Source organism: Rhea pennata, chromosome Z (genome assembly GCF_028389875.1).
Source record: "Rhea pennata isolate bPtePen1 chromosome Z, bPtePen1.pri, whole genome shotgun sequence".
NCBI lineage: Eukaryota > Metazoa > Chordata > Aves > Rheiformes > Rheidae > Rhea > Rhea pennata.
Window position 1 is genome coordinate 79,089,172 of NC_084702.1, and position 27,583 is coordinate 79,116,754.

Here is a 27,583-nt window from a genome sequence, read left to right on the forward strand (position 1 = left end):
TGACAAAGTTTACAGAAAAAAATAAAAAGAACGTTAGATGAGAATATGCACAAAGCTAACAAGCACATTTTCCATCTACGCTAAGACTGCTTCAAAACAGCTTAATTGCAAAAATGTAAAACAGCGCACTTTCAATTGCATAAAGTCTATTCATAATAAGCAGTTGTGTAACCTAGATTACATGTAATTCCTGCCCAAGAATCGCTGCTACAAATTCAAAGGCCCTTTATTTTCCACTTTATCTCCCAGATTGGTCGGAACTAGAAACAATGAACAAGATAGGGAGTGAAGACTATATTGTACAGCAAATGTAAAATTTAACCTTTAACAGAAATGACAGCACCAACAACGTTCAACCTGAAAACCAGAAGGGAGGAGGAAATGCTTCCAACCAGCTGCTTGTCTTCATCTCACACTATTGGGAATTTTTTTTTTTTTTAAGATTGCAGGTGACAGCATTGCAAGCAGCAGCTTCACTTAAGTCTGTTCAACTGAATGAAATGTGTGTTTGGGAACAACTCCTCCTACTGTAATTGCTTATTTCCACACTGAAACATAACAGCTCCCTAGCAAATCCTCTGGATATTAAGAGAGGATGTTCTTTAGATTGCTTTAGATTTTCAGTAACTACTTTTTCTACAAGGAGACATTTTCCAACCTAAAGAAATCTTTATTATCTAGTACAGATGTTATTTTCAGTTAGATACACGCAGTCAGCAGATCACTGTTTGGAATTCGTACCCGGTAGCCTCCAGGCTCGGCAGCATGATGCCAAACTGCACTGAACAGAGCCGTCTAGCATATTCTAGCTGCTGGCCCTGATTACTACACTCCCCACAAGATGAATAACCACTTTACTAACATATCCTACCAAGTACCCTTTAAGAATTCTGTTGTCTATCTCATTCATTTTGAAAATTGATTTTTCTAGACTTTTTAATAGCAATTATGATGATTCAGAACTTTAAAAAATTTAGAAGAATAGTTTCTTGTACAGGTAACTTGTTATGCGTGTCACCGTATTATGCTTAATGGTGCACTACAGAAACCCAGAGTTCCAAAACTTTTAGTTCAAGAGAAGAATAATTATGTCCTCTGTTTAGTAAAACTGTTTTCTTTAGATATATTTTATTACATTTTCCATGTTTCTCTAAATGAAACAGCAATTAACATGAAAGAACCAAGCGTTAACCACTAACTCCAGAGATACAAGTTCTTTGCAGTGTTATTTAATTATCTAGATATTAAGTGGTTTAAAATGTCACAGCTTAATATGAAACATATATTGAGGTTGAGACAAATGTTTATAATGGATGTGGAGGAGGACCAGAAGAGGAAGCAAAGTTTGGGAGAAACACATTTGGGAGAAAAATACTTCCGTCCCAGTCATTTGGATCAAGCGAGAAAACAAGTGTTTCACAAACATTATATCAAAATCCTCCATAAATATAACAACTGCAACTCTGGATACATTTTATCCACATCTACATTTAATCGTACAGTAACCAAAGATAATCATCGATCATATATAAAAATCAACTATTTTACTTCATTAGAGTTTCTACTGTTGTTCTGCTGTTGTGTGGCAGAGTGATGGCTTCAAGGCACAGAACTACATTGAACCTGTTCATCCACTACAGTTACAATTGCAGTTATAAATAATCTGCTATACTAAGGAAAAAATAAATGCACCTTTATTTCCCTAATCACTACAAATTACAGAGGAGGATCAAGAAGTGTCTTTTTTGTGCTCAACTTTTTTCCTACAAGGACTCAGTACCTTTACCAAAGCCAAAGGGTTGAAAGCTTAGACATGATCTCAAAAAAAGGAAAAGAAAAAGAAAGAAAGAAAGAAGAGAGACAACAGCTCCATGCGTAACCACACTCAGCATCACGGCCCTATTCTGCTTTAAAGCCATAAATATATAGTCTGTGTCTATAGTCTGTGTGGAGCACGTGGAAGGGATGTATCCCACACCCCAGAATTGCCATCGTCATCTATGATTAATGACAATTTTCAGGGTCTGTTCTCTTTACAGTAAGAACTGTATAGCTTCTGATATGTTTATACAAAAACTTCAAAAGTAAAGTATTTAGAGAGTAACGTAAGACCAGCTTATACAGCTGGAAAAGAGACAAGCCTTCAGGCATGCAGTCCCTAGTTAAAATTCTGTTTAAAGAAATGACATGTTCTTTTGCCAGTCTAAAATAAAAGCCTGATAACTGTAATAGAAGATTTTCCTTGAGAATACAGGGGAAAAATATAACTAAAATGCTGTCAGCAAATGATTCACTTCTCAAATATTCTATTGGCTAATCCTTTGCTCCCTTGCTTTCAAACCCGCTTCACAAAGCGGCGTATTTGGGGAGAGCGCACATGGCCGGTACAGTAAGAACCAGTTGTGAGAGGCATTTCTCGTCTGCACAGTCCTGTTCATTTAAGCCCTAATTCAGATCTGCTGAATAGTTTGTTCTAAATGGTTAAAAGAATTTATAAACCATCCCCTTCCGAACTGCTCAGACCTAGCGCAAGACAGACATCACCAGGTTTCTAATGTTCAAATTTTTCTACTGTAAAACCAGGCCTTGCATACTGGTAGCACACCAGTATGGCAAAGACTAAAGCCAATTCAGTTTTCTCCTCCTTAATTCTCTAAAAGGAGGAGAAAAGGAAAACAAAAATCATAAAATCAAAAGTGAAAGACCCTATGTTTGCCCTCCTCCTAATATCCTTTGGCCCTAGCACTAGCTGTGAGCATCCACCAGGCCATCTCACTTGTCTAGATGACGCCTGGCACAGTCAGAAATCACACAGGGCAGAGACTAGATGGTCCTACAGTAGAAGGAAAAATATCTGCTCCAGACTGCCCTCTTGACAACCGTGGGCATCCCATTACCATCACCATGTGTTCTGGGAGTGTGGTTTCTGATTAATGACAATGTATTTTAGGTAATCTGTCTATATATTTTAGGTATATTCTTCACAAGGTATGAAGCACAAAAAATAAATCTGGGAAGCTAGCCTTAAATACCTTCTGAAGCCGTATTAAAAAAGCGCCAAGCTGATTTATGAAAGTCTACTGATAGAAGCTCTCTCATCCCCAAGCATCCTAAAGACTTGTACATAGCCCCTCGACACCTATTAAAACATATCAAAGTCTTGTAATTACAACTATTTTATACAAAACTAACACTCACTTATGTTCAAGGCAGAAATAAGTGACTTTAAATGGTTTTGAATGTTAATAACTGCAGCATAAAACTATCTCACTTACTGGATTAGCTAACTAATGTCATTTTTTGTGAATTAAGACCATTGGGAAAGTGAACATTTTCAGTTCATTCAGACTAAGACTATAGGTCTAGATATTTACCATTTACAGATCCTCATCATGCTGAACAAAACTTTAGAATATCAACAGAGATGATCAGAAATTTAGTCTTTCAGCAATTACTAGGAATTACTCCAGAATTAGGCTCATTCTGCAATTTTTCACTCAGAAGGAAAACCTTGGCTTGCTCCTGACCACAATTCACTTACTTACAAAATTTAGTTTCCAAATTTATTACCTACACTATTCAGAAGAAAAGTGACAAGGTCTCAACTCTGTCATTATTAATATTCATAACAGGAAGACAAGGTTTGGATCTCTGCCGAGGAAAAAGTCTGTCCATTGAACTTCAGCAGTTCCATGATAGCAGTCCACCGCAAGCCTCACAAAATGCTCCAAAATCAGTGGGAAAGAGGGTGACACTTGGCACGAGGGAAGAAGTAACATCCAGAGACCTATCTAGAAAGTCCAAATATGAAAGTTTCATTTAAAATAACACAAAGCAAAAATAACATGCAAGAATTTGTTAGACCAAAATCCTTGGCATTTTGCGTAAACAAGCCCCTAATGAAACTCCAACAAAGGATGTTTGTTTTTCAGTAACAGCAGAGCTTCAAGACCAATTTCTTTATACATACACTCACACCAGGAATGTTTTTACGTCCACAACATTCATTTACATGTAGGCAAAAGCTTTCGTGTCAGCGAACCAAACCATAGCTGAGTTAAGAGGATATGAGGGAGCTATCCCCGCTCTCTACATCCATATTTTGTCTTCACCAGGTCCATGCTTGTCCATTCTTTCCATCTTACAGGACAGAAACCAAAAATGGATAGGACAAGATGATAATGTGGGACATTCATGCAACCAGGAATTTGCTTCCACGCGTTCTGCTCCAGCCTCTCATCTACTTAGTCCTCTTCTCACATCCCACTGTGAAGGGTTACAGCTATAAATTTACATGCTTACTTTGCTTAGAATATTTGTCGATTAAAGATTAAACAAAGTTGTATTCCAGCTATGGTGAAAAAATTTACATTTTAGGACCCCAGTACCGATCCCAGTGAAACAGCAGACAATCTTCATCTTGGGTTTCAATGGGAAAACATTTGAGCCTTCTAATATGATCAATTCATAGTAGCTGTGCCATCTGAAGACAGTTTAGTCACAACATGTACGGTTTTATACTTTGCATACATCTTTGTTACTCCAACTGCAGTTAAGTGCTCCAGTAAAAGATACTGCCTCTCCCTACAAACCTTGCCTGCTTAGATGATCATGACTGTAACAACATCCGGACAGCTTTAAAGCTGTTTTCGTAAGACCCAAAGGCCTTCTTCCATGGAAAGCTTTGGGCATGTAATTATATCATATTACCATCAGCAAAGCATTCTTTGAACACCTAAATGAAACTCAAATTACTGATAATCAAGCAAAAATTCACATTTTCCTGTAAAGATAATTATCAAATTTCCATGTAATACAGCAATTTATTTTTCAATACTGGAAACTCATTCTTTTCACCAGGATGTCTATTCCTAGGTGTCACATTCTTTTCTACTTAATAGTATTTTTCTTTCCCCAAAATGAGTCACTCTGGAAAACGCCACTTGAAAGAAAAATTGACAAACAAACACAGATGTCATAAAAAAATAACTCACTGCCATATACCATAGCTACCACATACCAATAACAAACTTCAATCAGAAAAAAAGTCCCAAATCTAGACAACAATAGTTACTGACATTAGGAGAAGAAAATAAAATTTGATCTGCAATTGTTAAAAATAGTTCCTACTAATACACTGCTAAGCACATGATCTCTCTTTGGCTTTTCTGTAATTTGGCTGGGAAGTCTTTCACAGAAAAAAGGAAAATGTTTCTGATGGCTTGTTAAAAAGGAAAAATAGCCATTTATCAGGTTATGTAAAAATCTCATAGTTGTGTTGGAAACTGCAGTTTGGCAGAACACATTTAGTTACGGCTAGCTCTTTTAGAACATCAAGTAAAAATAACTATGTTATAATCATATTAGGGTTTGTCAGTTTAAGACAAAGATTTTAGTCAAAGGCATCATTAAATCTTTGATTATTCTTTACAGAGCTCAGTTCCTCCATGGGTCTACAACACAAGGAAGTACAGGTACAATCCACACAAGTAAAAATAAAAAAGACTGAAAGACCTCCTGGTAGACGGAAATGGAAAGTCTGTTAGGCTCAAGTGCAAAGAACATTTTCTCACACAAAAACCTGTAATTAGAAATAGTTGCTGAAATGAAATTTTTCTCCAAAATCAACCCCCAAAAGCAGAAACAATCATTTCAGTCCATGCACATAGTACCACAAATACATACTCTTCAGTACATATACAACAGGACTCAAGAGAGAATATGCTATGAGCCACATCCAGCTGGAATAAATTCCAGAATTCCTGAGTCTATAAGAAGAATGAGGCACCTCTGAAGAATGAGCAGAAAGTTTTAAATTTGACATTGAGTGGAAGGTTCCTCAGAGCCACTAAATACAGTGATTTCACACAGAATTTGTGTCATCTGAATACATCTCCATTGCACATACAAAGAGCACCAGCAAGACTGCATCATTACAAAATTACAAAATTCACTACACTTAAAATGCTCGTAGTATGTTCACTTACTAACCAAAGTCATTTTGCCTCATAGTGTGCAAATACACTTCACATATTGCCCGCAATTATAAAAGCACATTAAATAATTGCATTGAAAACAGTTAGCATAACAAAATATAAAAAATACAAATTTACGGTCCTAGTATAGGCTGAGAGTTTCTGTATCAATCTGCAAGATCACACAATTTTGAAATATGGATTTTCTAAGGCAGGCAAATATTTTCCTTACAGGTTAAACGGATGCAAGGGTTTATCTGATTTTGAGTTCTGGCCTCAGTGAAAGTTTTGCTTCAGTATTAAACTTGCATTTTGAGTCAGTCTCAGGATACAAGTACAACAACTCAAAGTGAACGTAATCTTTCCTTTTTATATTCAACAGCTGGGATGGCATCTTTTCACTTGCAGTAGTATCTTTTTTCCCAAGTCCAAATTAATTAGTTATCTCTCTCCTTCTAGAGAGATCCCAAGAGTCAATAAGACAGCTATCACTTTCTGCAAGGAATGCTCTTGTTTTATAAGTGTATCAGTACTAAACATCGGCAAACTCCTTACGTAAACTATTCTTTATATTTAAATGCTGCGATTGAGTAAGCCAACAGCTCGGATTAAGGCTATATTCATATACCAAATTCATATACTAGATCTGATCTCCTATGTATCTGTAGAATTTCTACTACTACTTAGCAAGCCGTAAGCACTGCTGAATCTGCATACTTAAGTTCTCCTGTATTAATGATAGAGATTTAATGCAATTAATAAATAAGCAAAGTCATTGCTCCTCTTGTCCACTTCAAGTGACACATTGCATCTCCCATCTCTCAGCCTTATACGATTATGTCCCTAGCTGTGAACACTTGCTCTTTATTTATTTATTTATTAAGTTGCATGCCCTTTCCCAGGCGGAGGCTGCTTTAAGTTTTTCTAGGCTTTGTAGTCATGTGTCCTCTGCCCCAACAAAATCACTTGCAAGGCTATTTCAGAACTTGAACTAATTTGATCATGATCCATTTCTTGCACAACTTATTTGTATTGCTCCTATCAACAGTTACTTCTGGGCCTAATGTTACAACATCATACGGATAAACTCTTCCTTTTTCACCTTGTACATGTTAAAAAAAAAAAAGACTTAAGGAACTAAGTATTAGTTTTTATTTTGGGAAGGGGTTAAAATAGAAATATTTTCACTTCACTGCAGATACACTAAAAAAATTCATCATCACTTATTTTGGGGGAAAGAAGCAGGAAGCTATGGTGAAAGGGGCAGAAAACACATAACAACACTTCAGCTTCCACAAGCTTCAACTATAATATAATGAGTTCCACTGCAGCAGCGATCAGATTTGTCAAAAGAGGTTTTCATTTCAAAATGAAACTGCCTTCCAAATCTTTATTAAAGGCAGTTTTCTTCAACTCCTGGAGAACTGTCATCTGGACTACCACTCCATCCAGAGTAAGATAAAAGTTTCAAACTGAAGTCAAACTTCTACACAAAAGGAAATACCATGTTGATCGTGTTCTCAGAAAATTGCTAGAAGACATTCACAAGTTTGCATGAAGCAAAACACAAGTAGAAAAAGATATATTTTGGTATAAAGAACTCTTCATGAAGAGTTAGAGCCTAAAATTATAAAGACAAAATGCAAAATAAAGTGGCAGCTCTAAAGAACTGGTACTACAATAGCCTACCTAAGGAGAAAAAAAAATCATTTTATACACACATGTACATATATAGATATATATATACAGATAGATATATCTATACACATACATACAGACAGGAAAATGGTGCTAGCTAACCAGTATTTCTAGTTAGTCAGTCCACAGTGTAGTTTTTGCACTTCTTCAGACTTTAAAGATATGACCAGTAGCAGAGAAGCAAAATTCAGCAACCATAAGGTGTTAAAGTAGAAGTGTACATGCCAGTGAGAAGGCAAAACAACCATCTTGCTATACTGAACTTGGCAACAGTTTATCCAAATAATCTGATGTTTGGACCTTCCCATCCCCAAAAGGAGTTAGAGAAAGTAGTAGTATAGCAGAAGAATGACGGGAAACTGCTTAACATGTAATTTAGCAACAGCTGTAGCTTCAGATGAAATTAATCCATTAGCAGATCTGAAGACTGAATTTTGACACAGAACAATCAATCAATCAATAAATAAATAAAAGAATTTATTAATGTTCCTCAGCCCTGGCCAGAAAAGCAGTTCAATTTCTCCTGTCCATTCACTCCAGAACCCCTCTAAAGAACCTGCCGATAAGCAGGTATCAACTGTAAAACCATCTGTAAAACAGATGCATCTGAAACCAAATACTGCATTTTTCCTGGACTACTGAACCACTTTCAATCCAAAACGTGAAGCAGGAGAACACATGTGAGGGGTACACTGATAAAATATTCAAAGTTATCAAGAATAACTGCCTTAGAGAGCTATATATCTCCAGCTATGTTATTTCAATATCCTGTATTAGTACAAAAAAATCCTTTTGGTCACACACTAACCCTACCTATTCTGTTATCTGCAATCCAGAAAGGTGACTCAAAACATTTAAGCTCTGACAACACTTAACGAGAAGCTCTGTGACCTACTGGAAGAAGGCAGTGAACCAAAGTCAAAAGACTTCAGTTTAACACTCAAATCTGGGTCTGCTTCTTGGATGACACGGCCATCCTACTTTATCACTTTGCAATTTCTTCAAAAGCAAATTAAAAATAACAGTATTTACAGTCTTTTTAAAGTATTTGCAGATTTATTGCTCAAACTTGCTACGTAGGAGGTCGGTACCCCTGCTGATACTAGGTTTTAAGGTGAAGAGGCACAAACAGCTCCTCAAAGGCCATCCCCAAAATATGAAAATCCCCTGAAATACAAAAGACTTTTAGAAAAGATCAAACTTAAAATTTCAACAGTTAGATACAAAACAACTTTTGTACTTTTTTTTTTTTTTAATCTCTATTTCAATTTATCTGAAATTCTCTAGAGTTAAGAGAACAGTCCCAAAAGCAGGAACTCTTTTCAAGAATATAAAATTCTTTTCTTATGGCCCTTACGTTTGCAAGGTAAGAAAATTTTAAAATTTTCAATGTTACAATACCTCAACCTCATCCTTCTTTTCCTCTAACTAGCAGTTTCCCCCAGAGAAATTAAGAAGAAAAATCAGTTTTGAGGTAATAGGGTTTGCTGTTATTTGTGTTGTTTTATATAATCATAGTATCATAGAATCAGTAAGGTTGGAAGGGACCTCTGGAGATCAACTAGTCCAACCTCCCCCCCGCTCAGCAGGGTCACCTAGAGCATGGAAGACAGGGGCTGCATCCAGGCGGGCCTTGAATATCTCCAGAGAAGGAGACTCCACAACCTCTCCAGGCGACCTGTGCCAGTGCTCTGTCACTTTACTTGAAACTGCTTAGGGTTTTGGAAATGTCAAGGAGATAAATTACCAACACACTTTGTGAATCTTGCTGCAGAGCACTGAGTTAAGACGACAGCACATACGGTTCCAGTTATGATTTGTATTACCACAGAAGTCAGTAGCTCTAGTCACGAACCACAACCTCACCGTGCTATGTCCTGTCCATACTGAATGATGGTCCCTATCTCAAGCAGCTTACACTCCACATATAAGACAAGAAACAAAATGGATTAACATAGACAGACTAGAAAAAGAAAAGAGACAGCATTAGTCAACATAATCAGCAGTGTTCTCAGCACACCGGAAACCTAGATACTTTCAGGTAGATATGACAAGGCTTTAAAGAGGACCTCAAAAATAAAAACATGTAAGCTTTGAGAATGTTAAAAACAAACTTTTTTTGAGAATTTAACAGTTGGGCTCTGAAAGGATGGAATTTGTAGCAGTATTCTGAATGTGTTTCAAGTTTATCCAGTTTGTCATGGTCAGTGAGAAGGTAGAGCTTGTTCTTATGTTCTCATCCAGGTTGTAACAAAGATGGGTCTAATCCAGTGTTCTTCCTACAACAGCTGTCACCGTTCCAATGGTGGAGTCATGGCAGCCAAGGCCTCCCTCTCCCCAGTGTTGTCCAGCAATTTACAGGAAAGAAAATACCTACACCCCCCGCCAAAGTGGAAACAGTCTCATTGGAGTGAACTGAAGATTTCCAAGAACAGCCAAGCTCAGTAGACCAGTATGAACAGTATATATGGTTCTTCTAGGAAGGGAATGCTGTGCTATCATTGCCAAAGTCTATGTAAAGAGTGGTGATCCTACAGCAAAATCTGTCCATCTATTTTTAAAGCACTGGTGGCTTAGTATCTAAAGTACACTGGTGAAGCTTACAAGAACAAGATCAAGATTTCTTAAATCATTACAACTTTTCCAGTTGCCAGATCTTTGCCAGTGACAGCCCAGGAAGTTTGGTGGACATGGCGTCTAGGCATGCTATCAGAAGTTTTATTGCTGTCCTATTCTCCTGTATCATTGAAAAACATGAAGATAAATTTGATTAAAAAAAACAAAGAGGAGAGAAAAACAACACTGCATACGTCAAAGAAACTGCGTAAAGAGCTTGATAGCTAATATATCTCTGGCCTCCAGAGATTTATGCCAGAGGCAATGCCTTTTTAAGCTACTGTAATTAAGACAGAAGATGAGTTTTATCTGTGAAAAAAAGGCAACGAAGAATCTCAAAGGTGACATTTACACTCCAGGCTGACAGTAGTTCAGTCTAACATTAAACCAGCTCCCCTGATACTCACAGCACCATAGGTTATGTGGCATAGATTTTGGTCAGGATCTAGCTGCTCTCAAATTTACTCAGCTTCCTAGGCAGATTTTGCAGCTCAAACTAATACTCAGCTACTTAATTTCAAAGAGCATGCGTTTGACCTCCAGTCATAGGTTTTGCTGTAGTTCAGATCCACTTTTGGAGAAATTAAAAAAAAAAAAAAGTTAAAAACCTGGACATTGATTCAGGTGTAATCAAAGATGCCATGATTACTATGACAACAGGATGGTGCCATTATGGACTATAAGAAGTAGTAAGACTAACAACAGAATTGGAAGAGATGTTTAAGGTCTACATTTTCATGATGATGAGCATGAGCAGACAATTAAACATTCATGACTAAGCAGCAGGGACACGGACAAAATTTTAATTTATGTAGCAGACTGTATGATAGATCTGTGAAGCATCACAAAAAAAGTTCTGGAAGGTAGAAACATCCAGCCTGAAATACATGTAAGTTGAAGAAAAGTTTGGTAAAATAGTAAGAAATGGCAGATAAACATTGGTAAAAGTAGTTCTATGTCTTCCTAGGTTGATATGTTTTAATCTAGATATTAGCTACATAATACCTTTTCCCTTTTTTTTTTTTTTTAAGAGATAACACACTAAATAGAAATAACTAGCTTTCTTGTAATGCTAACGATAACCATGCAAGTCTTCCTATTAACTAGGATGTACTACAAAAAAAAAAGAGGAGGAATAAATTAGAGTATATGTAATCGCAGAGGTACAAAACAGGTAGTCAGACTCATACAAGTACACTAATGCTGAATGATGCAACGCAGACCAAAGTGTACACTTACGTGATGGCAAGTCTTTAACAGTCAGGAACGTTTGCCAGCCAAAGAGAACAAAGAGTTGTTGATATTTGTACACTAAATTCTGCAATTTATATTAATGCGACAATAGTACATTTGTGGGCCAGATTAATTATGAAAAATCAATCAGGTGACTAAAGTCAAATCAGGTACAGCTTTTCATGATTTTTACATGTCCAACATTCTGCCCATTTCATCTACAGGTATCTAAACTGCACAAATGAAGTGAATGTAACTACTGCTGCAGTAACTCCTAAATACTTCAAGATGCATTAATGTATTAATTTTTTTTTTGTAAATAGAAAAGCATAAACTGGACCAGTTATTTCAAGTGAAAACACTTAAATTGACTTTTTTTAAAAAAAAATGTTTTCTTTAAGCATCACTAACATTTTCCTGCCTTAGCCTATCGTCTGTTTGGTAGTTCCTCACTGTAATATGAGTTTTGTTTTGCAAGAAACAAAATGGTTGATTAAAAATATTGTTTGCCCACAAAGAGTTTTTTCAGTTTGGTTAACTGTGGACCATGAATTTGCAAGAATTAATAATAGTCTAAAAAAGGAAGAAGAGATTTTAAACCAGGGGTGGGTGGAGAATCTTTAAAGTTTACTTGATTCAATGTACCTTCTAAACCCAGAAAAATGAATTTCTGTTTTCTAATATAAATAAGTGGTCTAATCTTTCCTGCCATATACTGATAGGTCATTTATGCCTTCACAACACAACAATAAAATACAGCTGGACCTAGTAGCACTTTACAATTTTTTTGCACATCTATAAAAAGACTGCAAAGATATGGAGTAGACTGAAAGCCAAAGACATTGTATTTAAGAACGTCATCTATGAAGTTAAAAAGCTAGAACAGCATTATTTCCCCTGTTACTCCAAAACCACAATTGTTTATTGAACTACTGGATGATAACATACCGGGAACACAATTCTAATCAAGTTATTTTATATACAAGATGGAGAAATGTACTTCCGCACACAGATAACTCGCACACAATCAGAGGCCAAAGCAAGAAGCAGAAGTCATTGGTGCGAGGACGTAGGTTGCACACTTTCAGCATTAAGGAGGCTAACGAGAGAAAAGGAAAGTGGCTACGAGGGATGAGAAGCAGGAGGGGGTTAACAGTACGAAGGGAGACCACAGGGTAAACGTCTCATAGTGCATATAATTATCACTCCTGCTGAATCACCAGGAAGGCTGGGGGCAGGAGAAGAATTGAAAATATAGTGCTTATAAAATTTTGTTGATCTGCTGCTGCCATGCAAGTGACTATAAAATATGTGTATCATCATATATGGTATGGTGGCTGACTGTGAGGTATCAAGATATCTTGGTATCAAGAGGCATCAAGAGCAAGTAATTCAGACACCAAAAAATATTAGCTAACCATTTGGGCACAGAGAAATATTTCAGTTTTCTAGCAGAATGGTAACATTTATTTTTTCCCCTTTCCTGCGTGGGTCAGTAGAAAGCTCTTTTTAAAGGCATGTTCTATATAAAGCTTTGAATAAAGATACCTAATTCACCAGAAGATGATATGCCACTTCAGGTACTCATGAAAGAAGCAACAAAATAAGTATAGGAGTACGCCAAGGGAGTTGTTAAGAGAATGGTTCAAGAGGAGTGAAGGGGGTGGAAGTGTAGAAAGAGACTAGAACAGTCATAGGTAGAAACCTTAAGAGAAATGCAAGCTGGATACACAAGAAAAAAGTCAAAAAGTCACGTAAGGATATGATATCAGAGTAGCTGCAGAGGAAGAGTGGTGCCAATTACAAACTACACAGTTACCGGCATTCCCAAACAGCACGAATGCAGTGCATTTCCCTGCTGTTCTACTTCTGCGTGTATCTGCCTGGTCGCTGTAGGACTACCCCCCTTAAGAACTATTTAACACAGAAATTTCCAAACTGTGATCTACAGCATTTTGGGAGTTTTGGACTAACACTACAGATCCATGAAAAACAATGAAGAAAAACAATTGGAGCTGGCAGGGTTTCATTCTGCATGCCGTTTGCATCTGCACTGAAAATCCAAAAGACTGAAACCCGCTGATTTAGGAACATTTTTTCACAACAGCTTCGCCCAGACCTTGATCTTTTCTCCTAGAAAAGATGCCCTGAATTAGCTTTTCCTGAGCTATTACAGCCTGTGAACACAGTTCAGTCTTGCCTATTGTGGGAGACAGAAAAACAGGGCTCAAAACATTGAAGTGTCATAATTCTGCAGGCCTGAGACTGCTTTCCAGTAAGTTTCTGTCTTGGACAGAGTAAGGCATGGGTAGTGACTAGTCTCCTACATAAACCTGAAAATGAACAACCTGGAAACATGAAGGGTTAAAAACAGAGTATTGCTGAATACAACTTGCGCCAAGTGAGCAAACAAGCAGGGGAAAAAAAGTATTTTGTGTATGGCAGCACTAACATAGAAACATACTGAGGCATGACTAGAGAGATTAGAACTAAGATGAATAAATACATAATGTAATTACAGGTTTCAGCATAATGTGCAGTGAAAACTACTCTCCAGTCCTAAGTAAAAGTACAAACCACATATTGAAAACTGCTTTGGAAAAACAATTTAAGACAAATTTTCTCTGGCAACCGAAAAGGAGGAAGAGAAGGTACCTGTTGGGACTCTCAGAATAAAATGGTAGTAGCGAACAATTTGACTAATTTCCCTTCTATTTTTTAACAAATCGCAAAAACACCCAACTGTTTTTCTAGCATGCCATGGACACAACCCAAGTATTGCAGTGTCCTACACCTTTGTGAGGGCAAACTGGACACCAGAAGGGAGCTGTGTGCAACTTCATCTTGCACAGAAGCAGCAATGGGTTTAGGGATATGCACCCAGTTAAAGACATGCTCTTTTACTGCCTCCATGAGGAGATACAGATGCATCGTCACAGGCTGTAAAACACTTCCTGGCAGACTACTCGGGGCCTGAACTTCAATATCCCCGGGGGATGCAGTCAGTGAAGGGATTTCACGAGAGTTCGGAATACATAGCATACGTTCCAATAGTAACCAGCTTGCAAAATGTTATTTAGTTTATCAGAAAAAAGGGAAAAAATGTTTATCATGGCTTTTCTCAACATAATATATTTTATTATTATACAGTAAAAAAAATCCTTTATGGAGAACTCTTGTGTGTAATACATACAATAATAATGTGTGTCTTCTGTGGGGAAGAGAGCAACCACCAACCAGAACAGTGCTGTATAACAAACATGAGAAACCTTTTTCTTACCAAAAAATAGCATCAGGTCTTGACTATTCTTCAGCAGATGTCCAAACTATCAATAGCAAATGGTCCAGTCACAAAAGACCATAAGCTAATCAAGCCAGTCATGAAAAAAATTAGTCAACCTACCAAGATAGGTATACACTACAATATCTTTTTTAAAAAAAATCGTATCTAGGCCACTTCCACTTCCATATATCAATTGAATAATTATGAAGAATGAAATATGTACATTTCCCTGAAAACATTCATAGGTCTTGAACAACAGAGGCTTCAAAGAGTATTTATTTCAACATTTTAAATAACTGGATGTAATTTGTCAAATGGGGTAAAGTAACTTTTTTTAAACTAACCTATTAACAACAACAACAAAAAAAGATGAAAAAAGTGTATCCAGAGCTACTTCTACCATGTGCTCTCCTGCAAGAATGACATCTATGCAGATATAATTGCTTCAGATTCTAACACATCTATAGGTGGAGACTATAATATTACAATTCAGAGTTGGCCTGTGGACAGCTTTTCCAATACCGAGCAGACACACTGATACCACTGTTTGAAAAAGAAATGGAATACAGGTGTGTTTATAAGAGAGTTCACACAGGAGGCAATATACCTCACCAGATTTGAAAGACTGTTTATAGAAAATAAGACTCACTTGCCACTCCAGAGGCAATTCCATAAAGTAGTCCTCCTCCATCTGTTTGCTGCTGAAAGACATGGGTTCCTGGAGGCGGGCTTCTTTCTTGTCTAATGAAATTATATAGTAAAGTTTTCACAAGTCTGCTGGTATACGGGAGACTGAAAAGAAAAAGAAAACAGCCTTAGTCAACTCAAAAGTTGCAAAATTTGGCTCAGCTACAAAGTCAATGCTATGCACCCTTTTGTTCTCTGGAACTAGGCTATGTTTAGTGTTTGTTTTGTTTTGTTTTATGGCTGATCACTTTTTCCATCTAAGGGATAACAGATACTTGTTATCTCACCTGGGAGCCAAGTATTTGACAAACTATAAAACAAAGTCCAGACAAGTTGCAAAAGCTGATATTTGGCATTAAACACAGACAGTAACTCTCACAGCATTGAGCAGTCTACCTTCTTTCAGGTTGGAAAGGGAAAGAATGACAAGATTTTGCCCATGCAAAGTTGTACTGACTTTAGAGGGACACCATGAGATAACATTCAAGAGCAGGATCATGGAAACATTTTTTTATTTTCAGCTTTCAATACTGCTTGTAAATCAACCATTTAATATGTGGAATTCATTGTATTCTTTTACTCCAAGACACAAAGGGAAAAATATTTATGCAGGGGAAAAATATGGTTGGTATTCATTTGGTTTTCCTCCTATGTTTTGGTTATATAAAGCAGGTAACAAAGCATTCCTCTACCTCCACAATATTTTTGTCTGTGTGTGTGGCTGGGGCCAATTTGCAAGGAGCAGTGAAACATCTGATTTCACTTCAGTGATTCTGACAGGTGTACACAAAATCTGTTGGATATAAATATGAGGCTAAAATATTTCTAAAACAGAAGAGAATTTTATGGAAACAGTTGGTTCCCATCTCCAGTGATGATCTCTAATCTTTAACCCGTGCACTTTGAACTCTTCACATTACCCTTGATTCCCCACCTGCAAATCTCCAAGCCTCTCTACCCAGAGGCCTGGTACTGACTTCTCCCAGCTTAGACCTACACATAGCACTATTTCTCCTAAGTATTCCTCAGTCTAGTTCTCTAGATTGTAATAATACTGGAAAAGGCCCATAGCTGAATAAAAAAAAAAAGGAAAAAAAAAAGAAAGAAAGAAAGAAAGAAAGAAAAAAAATCCTGAAACAAGGAAAGCTGATTTAAGTAGTCAATGACTACTTAAATACATACATACATAAAGTTTTTAGCCTAAAAAAACCAAAGACAACAACAAAAAAAACCCCACACCTGCTTCCAAAATAGTTCTACTGAAATCAGGTCTATGAGATTTAAGCCTGAAACATTCCAAAAACCTTTAAAGATTCATTTGTTCCAGTGTTTTGTTTTCTTTTGAACAAAAGAAACTGCAAATCAAAATGCATTTCGCCGCCTTTGTTTTCAAGAACAGAGTCTAAACAAGCCATCAGAAGGATTTGCTTTGCCGTTAGCTACAGTCCCAGAACATGACATACCATCGACCATGCATCAGGTATTTATGAATGATGCTCTCTCGCAGAATTTCCTTGTGAAATAATTGGCAGGAAAGGAAGACAAGAAGCGTTGTCACAGCCTCCAAGGAAATGCTGTATGTTATATCTCTGCAGAAAAAGAGGAATATTTACAAAGGTTAATCTACTACTTTTGGTTACAAACTGACTTTATCATAGAAACATGCAGTAGGTTCACATGTGGTTATACACTGTTCAGCACAGCGAGTCTCAACTGGGAACACAGAAATAACAAGTTCAAAAAACCCACCTGTTAAAAACAAGAATCACTTCTTACGGACAATGGATTATTTTTCTTAGATATAAGCATTTTTATGACATGCCAAAGGACAAAACAATATAAAAAAGACTGAGATTACTCAGAACACTGCAATTTCAATTTTCAGACTATACGCATTCTAGTAATAATAAAGATATCTCAGAATATTAACAGGACAAAAAACTATCCTGTTAAACACAATTGTCACAAAACCATCATTCCAGGTCAGAGAAAGGTCCAGCTAGCCGAACATTGCTTTATCTGGCAGTAAAAGTGGATCTCTAAGAAAGGGATAACATACAAACAGCAGCTTAAGTGCAAGAAATGCTTAGGGTATCAAGATACTGCATACACAGTTGTTCAAATGTTAAATGGTATTTGCAAGGCAATGGTGAAATATAAAATTTCAGGATATTGCTGATTTCTACTGCCAGTTCCAAAGAATGTATTGTAATGATTAAACATTAACTGCACATAGTTTAGCAAAGCTCATTAAGTTGAACAAGTTAATTAGGAAAAGCTGTGCAGCAAACAGGATGGGAGATAGATCTGCTATTTTGGACATCTTGTAGTTTCTGTTGCTAACTCTGCCTAAAGTAGTCTTACTACATAGCATATCTTTAAAAAGAGGAGAAAGTAAAATGGTATTTGCCTTCTTAAACAGTAAAAAGAAAATTACAAATTGCACAAAAGCTTTTAAAATACAGTGGTTCACTCAAATGTGCGCCAGTATTATTTTTGCTTTTGACCAATATAGACTTCTTTTTCCCCCTCCAAATGGAAAGGGATGTCTCATCAAGTGCACCAATAACCTCTAATCCATTGTAAAGATTGTTATTAAGCATTTTTAAAGTTTCCTCTGCTGATGCTATCTATTTTCACAGTGTGCTTCATGAACTAATAATATTATGCTAGGTATAACAAGTGTAAGAGGCCAATTATCAAGTTATTTTGACATTTTCCCAGGAGCTTATAGAAATTCAAAGATCTGCTTATATTTCCCAAATTCAAAGATTTTATAGTACCTGTATTAAAAAAAAAAAAATCCAGCAATGTGTGTTAAAGTGGCCATGTTAAATCTATTTGCTGTGTTACAATGCCAACAGTTTTCCAATAGTTTTATTCTTAACAGTTAAAGCAAGTGTAAACACAAAACCAAGGTGCTTTTTCAAACAATGACAGCTTAAACTGATTTCTTCTAAAGAAAAAGCCTGTCCTTTTTTGTAAGGTCTACAACAGTTCTAATCCTGAGACTAAGAGTAGCAATTTCATTCCAGCTAGTCTTTTCTATTAGAGATTGCACTACAGTTTAATTTTTAGCACACAATTATTTTCATACTCTCAAGTGTGTTACTAGAAATACTGTAAATAACTTGCATGACTGTAGAACATACAGAACAGTTTCACGCATTATAACAAATAGATGTTTAATTAAAACACTTCTGTCCTAGCTTGAGGCCAGAGTTTCTTGGAAAATACCGTGTTAGTTATTCGCTCCAAGTCAACAGCAAACGGGAGTCACAATTTCCTGGATCATAGTCCTATGCACAAGTCCACTGAGCCACACTACCTCTGATACAAAAATGTTTTTGAAAGAGAAGGTTATGCAAACTCACTGTTTTTATTCTCTCTCTCATAATTTAAGTATTTGAATCCATAACATTTTAAGTTATATGTCAGGAAAAAGACTTACTGCTTCAACAACATTCTTCCTGAAAGTCATGAAGAGCATTTTAATTAGCTTTAGTTCTTGTGATTTACCTGACTTTTTGCCCACTCCTCGGAAAGCCAGCCAGTGTAAATGTTGATAATTAGATCAGGCCAGAGGTTACACTGTGATCTGGTTCCACTGCAAATTCATCTGAGCCAGGAACCAGACCGAGCTAGGAACGGTTCCCAGCTCCATGCTAAACTGTGATACATTGCCATCGACTACATAGGGCGATCCCAATCAAAGCATGGAAGAGCTATGGAGTGATTATTAGACGGTTAGCCATCAGGTGAATTTGTAAATACATATATATATAAAAATATAAATAAATAAATATGAAAATAAAGTAAGAGTTTGGAAGAAATATTTTTAGTTCTAGGAAAAAAAAAAATTAGAAGCTTGTCATTACAAAGGCCAGGAGTATAACAGGAACGACTCCCCGCTTCTAAGTTTAACCTGGCCTGATGAATGAAAGGCTGACTTCATGACATGCTGCAACATCTGAAATACCTCAGTCACACGTTGCTCAGAGGAAACAAATTTCACAAGGTCTAGTATGCTGTTTCTCCATATCAGTCATTCATTTAGTTACTTTTCTGACAAACCACACAAGTGGAAATGCAAATCTAAGGGGATACTGCAATATTCTTTTCCATTTTTATAAGATTCAGTGTAAAGAAATAAGCAATGAAGCTACTGTAACTTTCAAAAATAATCTGCTTTCAGTACCCTTACAAAACTCTGAAGAAAAAAAAAAAAAAGTTAAATTCATGTAACTCCAGTTAGTGAGTTATTCTCTTTTGCTTTCTATTCAAAATCCAACTAAATAACATTTAACTGCAGATCCATTCCACTCAACCTGTGGAAGCAGTTGCTCAAATTAAACCTGCTCTCATATAAATGCAATTAGAGTCCTAATATCTGGGGTAACCCCTAAAATAGAGTTATCCTTAATCTAGCAGCACAAGGATAATCTTCAGAGCAAAATCCTTTTCTCTGCTAAAGGTCAAACATACAGTTTTCTGAAACACAAGCATTTTTAAAGGGTTACAAAAACTACCAGGAACCTCTTCCAACTTCAAAGAAAATACTGTTTATTTATATTGAGAGACTATAGAAAAAGAGGGTTTTGTTTTGGGTTTCTTTTTTATGCTATCGTTCATATAGAATGACTTTACACAGAATTTATGCTGATGTCTGACTTCCTCTTAAAATTGTTTGCTTGTAGATAAGGAGGAAACTAGAAATAATGAACTCATGTATCAATTACACGTCAGAATTCTTTATCTATTTATTTCAGAAAACCAGAAGAAGAGTAAGATGGTTTGAGTTTCTGTACATTTTTTTTTCCCTTTCCCAAATACCTTACCAAAAAGACCATCTGCAGATGCCAGATAAAGCTCATGATGATTCTAAGTCCCAGGTAAATACACTTTATAGAGCAATGTACCATAGTATACACAGCTCTCCTTTTTTCTTTATTATCTAGTTTGGAGGTTTCAATATTTATTCTAGTTTAATTTTTTTCTTCTGTTTCCCCCCTCTCTTTCCCATTAGAGAATACATTCCCAGATCAAGTAGACAATATAAATATAATTTAACCAAACCATCTGCTTCCTCCATTCAAAACTAAGTGGATGTGGACAACCTTCTACCAGCACGATCTAGCAAGAACTTAAACCATCTACCCAAGTGCCATCGCCCTGCAGCTGCCGGCCTCTCTCTAAGTCAAGACAACGCTCAGAACTGCTTTCTGCGCTCATCCACGTCATCCAGTTTTGTTCCTGCCTGGGAGAGAGGACTCCGAAGAAGAAACCAAGATTAAGCATAGAGGAAACAAATCCCAGCTAAGAACTCCAGTTACTCCTCAAATCCCATGCGTTTGCAAACACATTTATTGCTCAATGAAATGCAGCTATTTCTACACCTTAGCAAATGGAGGCTGAGAGCTTATAAATGATTTCGCACACACAAAGAGCAAACAGGCTCAACAGTCAGAAACAAAACTATTTCAATTCATACCATCACACAGACCATGAGACCAAACCCCCTCCCTGTTTAAATATTTTCGTGAACTTTCACCCAGCCAGAGCTGTCTACTCTAAGCATTAAAAGGTTAAAAGGCAACTCATTTTCTAATTTCGGAGAGTTGCCAAAAGGGCTGATTCATACAAAAAGCCTCAAATCATACAGGAACCAGGTTTCATTTCCCTGCTTCCTGAGGGCCCACCAGAAAGGTGAAAGAGGAGTCACCACAGAGAATAGGAGCAGGTTTGAAAGTTGAAAAGCAAGTAGAATATCTGGTTATCAGTCTCAGGATACAAGTACAACAACTCAAAATGAACGTAATCTTTCCTCTTGGAATCATTCCTAATTTTACACCCACTAGTGGCAAATACACACTGTGGTGGCCACTAACACACTACGCTCATTACAGCTGACTCCAAACATTTGTGAGATGTCCCAAACAGCTACTCAAGCAATACCAGCCAAGAGCAGAGGGCACCTCTGACCTCTCCTGTTGTATCTTCTCACCACTGGGCTTTCCTAACTGGGAGACAGAACGAAAAATTGAGAAAATAACCTAACAAAGTTGGAAATATTCTGAAGTGACTGATTAAAACAATTGCGGGTTTTGAGACCTTTTATTCCCAGGTCTATTCCTAAAACATCCCAGATCACGAGGCTGAATACATTTTCAGCAATCTGGAACTCAGATTGGAACTCTGGAACTTTTTCCCCTCTCCAGATTGAAAATATTATAAAGTATTTAGGAATTTTTAATTGTTGCACTGATCTATGTTCTTCTATACTTACCTTTGATATGAGCAAGTCTTGGAAATATTATCCACTAAATCTAAGACTTTACCCTTAGAACAAGAGATGACATGAAAATAGTCCAAACACCCATAAAAACAGGCAGCTCAAATTACTTTAGCTTTCAAGTCTAAGGTAAAAGGCAGCAGCAGAAGCATGACCCACGTGCTGAAAAAGCTACTACAAAAACACTGCAGAGAACTGGACAATGCCAGATCCGTATGAATCACATCAGGTCTTCCAGCAGCGTGGCTTAGGTGAAAAGAAGACCTGCTCCAGCGCAGGTGGAGGAAAGTCTCTCAGTAACACCACTTCTCCTTCATCTCACTCACTCAGATATGAACCACAGATTTCAAGACAGAGTCAACTCAAGGTAGCGGCACTCAGTGGCAACAACAACCTGTTTTGACCTAATACACGTTTAGGCAATGGAAAAAACAGGCTAGTGCCTGTTAGTCTGCTAGCTGTCACCGATTTTAAACAGTCTGCAAACTCCTGAGGCATCAAGAGATCTACTTGACTTCAGTGCCTATGTATCTTGGCTACTCAAAGCACAGATTGCACGCAAATATTTGCAAGCAAGAGTTTTTCAAGATGTATTCGATATCTGTTGTGACAAAAAGGGCTGAAAGCTATGACGAGAAAGTACATTATTAGGAGCATGATTATACAGCAGGATGAATGATCAAACAGTCCAGAGCTTTGGTATTAGATCCTGAGATCACAAAATCGTTACAAGATAAATACAAGATTGTTACAAGCTGAATATAAGTTAGAGCTAGCCTGCTGAGAAGGCAGGTCATAGAGAAACATTAGTTTGAAATAAAAACTAAATTAGAGTAAAATTAGAACAGAAGATGGAGAATATGCAACACAGCTAAAGGTTCTCCAGTGACTTTTAGACACTAAAAAGGCCACTCATGCCTTCACGAAATATAAAAGGATAAAGGACTGATTAAGAAAAATCTTCAAACAAAAACTAAAAAAATCCTCAAACCCACTGATCTACTCATCAAAAATGGCACTGTTTGCACACTACAATGATTCTGTAGAGCTTTATATTCAATTATATTTCCCTTCTTTCTTCTATATTCAACTATTAAACTCCCAGAAAATATAGCGATCATCCTTAAATGAGTTATATATTAACATGATTCCAGTCTTTCACTTTCAAATTTATCTTCAAAGAAAGACTGCAGCCCAAAACAATTTTAACTATACAAAATAACAGAATGTAATGGAAATATCAACTAACTTCTAGTGGCACCACAGGGTGCTACTTAACAATGATTTAACTGGATCACAGTATTTCATTTTTCCTCCATATGCATTTACAGTTTTTAAATGAAGTGAAAATGTACTGATAACAACCAGATGTTCAGTTATGCATACCAGTCCTTAACAAGCTGCTGAAAGAAGCCTTTATAATTTAAAACTTTGAGAGCTCAATCTTACAACAAAATGTTAGTGATAGTTTCTATGCAAAACAGATATGATTAAATATCGAAGTTGTATCTTTTTTGCTGACTCTGAAGTTTTGATTGTAAATGTACACTCTTGGGTGCTAACATTAACAAGACCAAAGAAAAAGCAGAGTATCCATAACACCCAAAGGAGCCATAAATCAAAGATCAACATACTGTAACTCAAGCCTTACAAGGGACTGCACAGGTCTGATTCTTAAAAAGCAATAATGTAATTTAAATCAAAATTCTTAAATGTCAATAGGTGAAACTTTTCCCTTTGGCATTTTGTGCAATGCAGCAGAGTTTGCTTTGCAAAGGGGTAATTAATCTAAGGTCTTTTTAATAAGTCTCAGATAGAGGGCTATAAAGCTGTTGAGTCCCATGGTCCTTACTATAACCTGCTTTAACTATGCTGAAGGCAACATCCATAACATGCTTTCGTCCTTCGCAATACAAACACTAACTCAGAAGAATAGCTTTTTCCATTCCTGATAGATAATTCTGAGATGTTCTTTCCAGCTATGCATCACTGTACATCTCTGGAACTTTTCCAAACAAAAATCAACACACTTCGATTCTTCTCTTATACCTCACAGGAAGAGATACAGAGAACTGAGTTACAGACTTGTAACTTGTCTTTCTCTTCATCTCCAACACCTTGGTTATTAGTTTCAAGCTTGACTGCCCAGCTTCATTTTCCAAATGCCTCTACACATTATTTTGTAGGCAGACGTGAGCTCATTTCGCCAAGACTCGGGGTGAAGCAAGCTTAGAGCTGAGCAGGCTCTGCTCAGGCTGAGGGAAGGCTCGATCCTTCGTGAGTTTGGTTAGCACAGTGCCATTCCAAGCCCACAGGCTTGCTTCTGGCCAGTCTGGAACTCAGGCCAAGATTAGGCCACACCACACAAAAGTGCCCTAAAACTCTCCTCCCAACAGTAGTCCTCATCTTGTATGCATACAACTTCTCAAGGGGATATTCAAGACAAAGTAATGATATCATCCTTCTATCTTATAATCTAATTTCTCTCCACTCCATAACACAATCTACACAGCCTCATCCAGCAATGCTGTCTGCTATTCAGTCCATTCAGACAACCTATTCCTTCCCAAAACTCCCATATTAGACTTGAAATTTTCTTGATCTATTCCAGTTAAGGTGAAAAAAATTAACTACTTCCTTGACAGAAAGATGGGAAAGAATTGAGCATAAATCTGATCAGAGAGGCAGGGAAGCTAAGAGTCAAATTACTGCCAAAACAAGTTTGATCATTCTGAAAAAGAAAAATTATTATTACATTAAACAAAAATGCCTCAACTTCATACCCTCTTTATGAAAAGCAACAGAGCTCATTTCCCTCCTCCTGCAGGAGACTGTAGTCCTTTTGTCTTCTGACTTAAAATATAGTTACTTTTGATCTACAATACAGCTACTAAGAAGGCAACCTTCAGCAACAAGTGAGATCAACCCAAACAAACTCCCAGCAGAAACCATTTTTTTGATTGTGTATTACAGCAAGCAAATTTTTCCCTACCTTTCCCCTACCCTGCTTTCAATGAGCTGGAGAAAAAAAAATATTGCTAAGGTATTATTAAATTGTTAAATATACTACATTGCTAAACAATACATTATACACTTTTACAAGCATTACTACCTCACTTAACCCTGTCCAAATTAAAAATGCAGTAGCATACTATTTCAGGAAAAATCCAGCCAAGAAAACTTGTTTGGAAAAAAAATCTTTCCACATCTAACACTTACGAGAACAGTGAATATGATTCCAATATAGCTGAACATTAAAGATTATATAGCAGCTATGTAACTTTGAGTGAACCATTATTATTACTATATCATATTGTAAAGTAAGAGCTTTCAACACCTATTTCCATTCCCAGCAACTACATTCAAGCTGAATGGAGATGCTGACAGGTTCAACTGTTGAAAAGGGTTAAGAATAATTATGCCTGTAGAATGTTTTCTGCCAGAAAGACAGAATAAATGATACTGGGCTGTATATAGCCATTGGGAATTGTCCATATATTTCAGTCCTTTCACCTCTTTATACTTTTACTAATCTGCTCCAAACAAAAAGTGTATCTGTTCCAGGATGTACTGACAAGCTTTGGAGAAAGACACACTAAATCATATTGCTAATTCATTACACAGTGACTACCCAAAACCCTCATGTAATGCTGACAGCACTGTATTTAATGAGAGCAATGTTTCAAGAACTGTTGTATCTTTGTCAGCTTTCCAACCAAAAGAGCAATCAGCAGTATGAAAACTAAACCATCAGAGATATGTACTACATTATAACAGATAATCTGTGGAACTCTTTCAAAGCAGTGATGTTTTCATTGCAACGGCATGTATTTTAGGTACAGCTTATGACGCAATATTAAACACAACAGCTACTGCTAACACTATCTTTGGTAAAGTTTATCTTGTAAAGAAATGGTAAAACCAAAAAGCACAGGTGTGAAAGAAATATTTTTATTCAAAAAAGAGAAAAAGTAAGTTCTCCCTTTAATACTATGGGCTGCAAATAAGAAAAGTGAGGGAAGTTTCATGGCACCTGTCCCAATGGAACGTGGAATCAACACATCTCAAGCAAGACAGCTGCAAGTTTGCTGATGATCCCAAGCTGGGAGGAGGGGCTGACACACCTGAGGGCTGTGCTGCCATTCAGAGAGACCTGGACAGGCTGGAGAGCTGGGCAGAGAGGAACCTCCTGAGGTTCAACAAGGGCAAGTGCCGAGTCCTGCACCTAGGGAAAAATAACCCTAGGTACCAGTACAAGCTGGGGGCTGACCTGCTGGAGAGCAGCTCTGCAGAGAAGGATCTGGGAGTGCTGGTGGATGACAAGTTGACCGTGAGCCAGCAATGTGCCCTTGTGGCCAAGAAAGCCAGTGGTCTCCTGGGGTGCATTAGGAAGAGTGTTGCCAGCAGGTTAAGGGAGGTGATCCTGCCCCGCTACTCAGCCCTGGGGAGGCCTCATCTCGAGTACTGTATCCAGTTCTGGGCTCCCCAGGACAAGAGAGACATGGAGCTACTGGAGAGACTCCAGTGTAGGGTACAAAGATGATCAGAGGGCTGGAGCACCTGCCCTGTGAGAAACGGCTGCGAGAGCTGGGCCTCTTCAGCCTGGGGAAGAGAAGACTGAGGGGGGATCTGATCAATGTGTACAAGTACCTGACGGGAAGGTGTCAAGGGCATGGGGACAAACTCTTTTCAGTTGTCCCACGTGACAGGACAAGAGGCAATGGGCAGAAACTGAACCACAGAAAGTTCTGCCTGACCGTGCGGGCGAATTTCTTCCCTGTGAGAGTGTCGGAGCACTGGCACAGGTTGCCCAGAGAGGTGGTGGAGTCTCCTTGTCTGGAGATCTTCAAGGCCTAGCTGGATGCAACCCTGTCTAACATGCTCTAGGTGACTGTGCTTGAGCAGGGAGGTTGGACTAGATGATCTCCAGAGGTCCCTTCCAACCTTACTAATTCTATGATTCTATGATTTTATAAATAAAGCAATGTAAACAAATCAATTTTGCACTGGAGATCTACAGAAACATTCTACTTAGTCATGTCTCTCCTTCAGATATCAATTCACTGGTATTTCAAAAATGAACATTAAATGAAAACAAGCCACATGACTAAAGTTCAAAAGACCACATAAGCACAGAGCAGGAACTTTTGTTTGCATCTTGCTGGGTGCCCTAGAGATGGAGTGACAACAACTCTGATGTACCTTCCCTGTAAAAACAACACACCTGTTTCCAACCAAAAGTTGGTGGTAACTTTCTGTGCATTGACAGAGGTACCTGAAACAAACAACAGCATCTACAAAATAATATGGGATAACTCCTGCTCATGGTTTGAGCAGAGTATGAGATGCTGACCATTATTCCTTCAAAAAAAAAAAAAAAAAAAAAAAAAAAAAAATCAGGGCTGGTACTGGCAGCAGTTTATCATTATCAGTACATCAGTACTTTACAATTACCAGAGTATTCAAATTCAGATTTTTTTTAAACATTATGACTCCTATGATTTTAAGTTTTATATTTGTTCAAATGCTTGATTTATAGAAAGAGGCTGCAAAGAAACCAAACTTACAAGAGGGGAATTTCAACAATGAGCTGGATGAGGCAAAAAAGCAGCTCTTCTATGAGATCTTCACATTCTGTTCCTGAAAGGAAGCACATGAAAGGTCTTCTGAATTTTCAAATACACACAAAAAAAAGCATAGATTTAAACACCTAGATCCTGGTAATCAACACTTATGAGCGCACAAACACTAGATTTCATCTGAAATTTCATCTGTTTATGAAGATGGCATTCTACTCAA

At 37.3% G+C, this 27,583-nt stretch overlaps 1 protein-coding gene across 3 annotated transcripts in view; it reads right to left on the reverse strand.

The window, feature by feature from the left end:
* The window catches only part of DYM (dymeclin), a 214,025-nt gene that overhangs the window by 151,374 nt on the left and 35,068 nt on the right, over positions 1-27,583 (reverse strand). For all 3 annotated transcript variants that reach the window (XM_062599520.1, XM_062599519.1, XM_062599521.1), the window contains exons 6-8: positions 27,352-27,424; positions 16,956-17,081; positions 15,455-15,597 (exon numbers count right to left, since the gene is read on the reverse strand). In XM_062599520.1, coding sequence (XP_062455504.1) covers positions 15,455-15,597; positions 16,956-17,081; positions 27,352-27,424 — 342 coding nt within the window. The remainder of the gene's footprint in view (positions 1-15,454; positions 15,598-16,955; positions 17,082-27,351; positions 27,425-27,583) is intronic.